The following is a 2,976-nucleotide window of genomic DNA, read 5'->3' as shown; positions in this document are numbered from 1 at the left end:
GGCCATGAGTATTTTATATTAAGAGAACTTCATTCGTTCGTCAGTAACATGAGTAATTTCTTTGCTGTATCTGAGAAAAGTTTTCAAAACCCGGAAGGATACTTACTTAGTTTTCTTTTGTGCTATTCACAACATAATGGCAACGTGTTTTGAAGTTTAATGTACATTACTTTTTTTCTATTAGTTCCTTAAGTCTAGACAACGAGACAATAAATCAAGCCATGATTTGTAGCACGTACCAATTCCTGTGGTGTAAATACGCTTGTCGTGGCTGATCTCAAGCTACGGATTTGACGTCCTCAAACATGGAATTGGGAAGAAGATACACTGTAGCCACCATCTTTAGGGTGTTTCTACCACATGGATACAATAGATGTAAGAGCACAGATAATTGTAAAACAGAAAAACAAGTAGGAAGTGACGAATTTCAAGTATTCATTACCTCTGTTGAATATAATGTATTGAACTGTAAGCTTATATATAATTCAGCTTTTAAAAATGGCCTGAGTTGAACAACCAGCTCACCACAATTCTATAATCTAGGAGCTGGCTCTCCTGGGTCGGCACAGGTCAGCTGGAGCGCCTAGTTCTGGTGGAGGGCAGGAGGCACCCTTCCCCTGGCCTCCCTGGCCAGTCCCCACACACAGCTCCAGTGGCCTCCACAGCTCCACCCTTCTTTCACAGCCATTCTTCTTTCTCTTAGATGCCAAAAGCAGAAACTCCCCAAGATCGAACCTGAAATTCCGCTTTGACAAGCTCAGCCACGCCAGCTCTGGTGCGGTAAGGACGCAGTGAACACCTCCCACACCCCACACTCCACTTTCCTGCAGAGGCCAGAGGAAGAGGGCTCAGACATCCCAGAGGGGGCTCCCCGAAGGAGGCAGGGGAAGCTCTGGGGAGGTCTGGCTCCGGCAGGTGCAGGCCGTGGCTCGGGGTTCCAGCCACCTTTGCCACAACTCCTGAGTTAGAGCTACACCTCTGGACGCGGCCAGGTCCAGATGTGAGGTGGGAAGGGCTGGTTCCTGGGGTCCCAAGTGCCTTCCTGAGCTCGCCAGACTATCGAGAGCTCCAGGCCCAGATGTGAGGTGAGAAGGGCTGGTTCCTGGGGTCCCGAGTCCCTTCCTGAGCTCGCCAGACTGTCGAGAGCTGCGTGCACAGAGCCGCCGCGAAAGGGGCCTGTGCTGTCTGGTTATTTATTTTAAACTCCGGTATGGATTTTTGTTGAAACAGGGTCACTAATCTGAAAGCGGAGTCCTTCGCCTGTCCCAGGTGGGTTGAGTGAATGTTTGTCCTGCTGTGGCCGTGAGGGGGGACATGTGTTTCTTTTACATCGGGGTACTAGTGGCCTCGTAACCTCAGAATGGCCGGAGAGATGCCGCCAGCTGGGGAGGTCCAAAGAGTTGCCTCGCCCCTGAAGACCTGCGGCGGGAAAGGAGGGGCAGATGGCCTGTGTGCACATGGAAAGGGGGTTCCCAGTGACACTGGACCAGACGTACTAGATAGGCCTCCCTCCCACTGATGGCGCCTGGTTCCCACAGGCAGAAGGGGAGTTGTCCAAGCCCGATTCTGACCCAGGAGGGAGGAGTTCCTGAGTGCCGCCTTGCTCCCCTGCCCTCAGGCAGCTGTTCCCTCCTTGTATCTTTGGCGGAGGCCCTGGGCTGAGGTGTGTCCTCCCTCCCTGCTGGGGGATGCCCCTGGCAGTCAGCACTGTGAGGGACCACCCCAGGAGGCCTCTGCCCCTGCCTGCTTTGAGGGGCCACGCGGTTTCAGCAGAGCGGCCCTGGGTCTAGCTTGCCCCCATCAAGGCCTGGATTTCCGCTGGGGAAGTCACCAGAGACCCATCTGAGCCCCCAGCCCTCTCCCCACATGGGGTTCCAGGGATTGGAGTCACAGCTGGAGCCAAGCGGAGGGTACAACCAAACCCACTTTATGTTCAACCTGATTTATGAGAAAGCAGAAGACAAATGGGGCATATGGACCTTCACCCCCAGCTCCCATCGTGCGCTCCGGACGCCACTGCCCACCAAAGCCGTGGCTACGCGCGGCTTCTCGGGCCACGCAAGGTGGAGCCCCCTTACGTCGGGTGCCCTCCTGCTCCTAAGTGTATCCAGTGAGCTGTAGCCATGGCAGGCGTGTTCCCCACCCCTTCCTCCCGGCGTCCGCATCGTCCCCTCCTTCCTGTACGGAATGTTCGCTCATGGCCTCCTTTCTCCTTGTCTCCTCAGGGAAGCCCCTCTTCTGTCCTGGAAAAGGCTCCTGTTCCAGCAGTTTGGGAGTGCCGCCGATGACCCTGACAGTCCCAGCCCCGCCGCCCCCCGGCCACCTGCCCACAGACGTGCTGTCGGTCCCGGTGTCCCAGTCTGACCACAACCCTGCCTCCGCCCTCATCTACATGCCCTCCCAGCACCTCCCATCTCTGGGTGAGGCCTTCCTCCTCAGGTTCCTCCCACTCCTGACCTCCCAGTGTGATGTCCGGGTCGTTTATCATCCTGTTCAGCCTGGAGAGGAAAAGAGAGTTGGGCAAAGGGGGATCTCGGGGGAGCTCAGCAGTGACTGGGGAGCTGGTCTGCCTCAGAGACGGAGTTGGGGGCGGGAGCAGAGCCTCGGTGAGGGTCTTGGCCATGGGGCAGTGCCTTCCCGGATGCGATAGGCTTTACTACCGGGAATGCACTCGGTGGTGGAGGTGTCATGTTCCCAGGAGCCAAGATTCGTAGCATCCTTGAGGCCATCCTGATAAAATTCGGCGCTCTTGCCCCCGTATCTCTGGAGTTCTAAACCGTCTATCTGCTTCTGTGCTGAGCATCTTTCCCATCTGCTGACGTAGACCCAGGGCTGCCCCGCCCCTGCTGCCAGTGTACTGTGAGCGGGGGCTCCAGCCAGTTCAAGCTCAGAGACGGAGCTGGATGGGCCGGGACACTTCCTGGACTGTGGCAGGAACTCTGGGTTCCACCCAGTTTCTCCTGATTATGGCTGCTG

The 2,976-nt window shown here is 56.2% G+C and overlaps 1 protein-coding gene across 1 annotated transcript in view; it reads left to right on the top strand.

Moving 5' to 3' along the window:
* The window catches only part of RAP1GAP2 (RAP1 GTPase activating protein 2), a 327,595-nt gene extending 324,619 nt beyond the window's left edge, over positions 1-2,976 (top strand). The window contains exons 23-25 of the mRNA XM_012001219.1: positions 704-780; positions 1,231-1,269; positions 2,226-2,976. Of these exons, the coding sequence (XP_011856609.1) occupies positions 704-780; positions 1,231-1,239 (86 nt within the window). The 3' untranslated portion in view covers positions 1,240-1,269; positions 2,226-2,976. The remainder of the gene's footprint in view (positions 1-703; positions 781-1,230; positions 1,270-2,225) is intronic.

This window comes from Mandrillus leucophaeus, unplaced genomic scaffold, assembly GCF_000951045.1.
Source record: "Mandrillus leucophaeus isolate KB7577 unplaced genomic scaffold, Mleu.le_1.0 Scaffold653, whole genome shotgun sequence".
Lineage (NCBI taxonomy): Eukaryota > Metazoa > Chordata > Mammalia > Primates > Cercopithecidae > Mandrillus > Mandrillus leucophaeus.
This window is presented reverse-complemented; position numbering and strand designations above follow the sequence as displayed.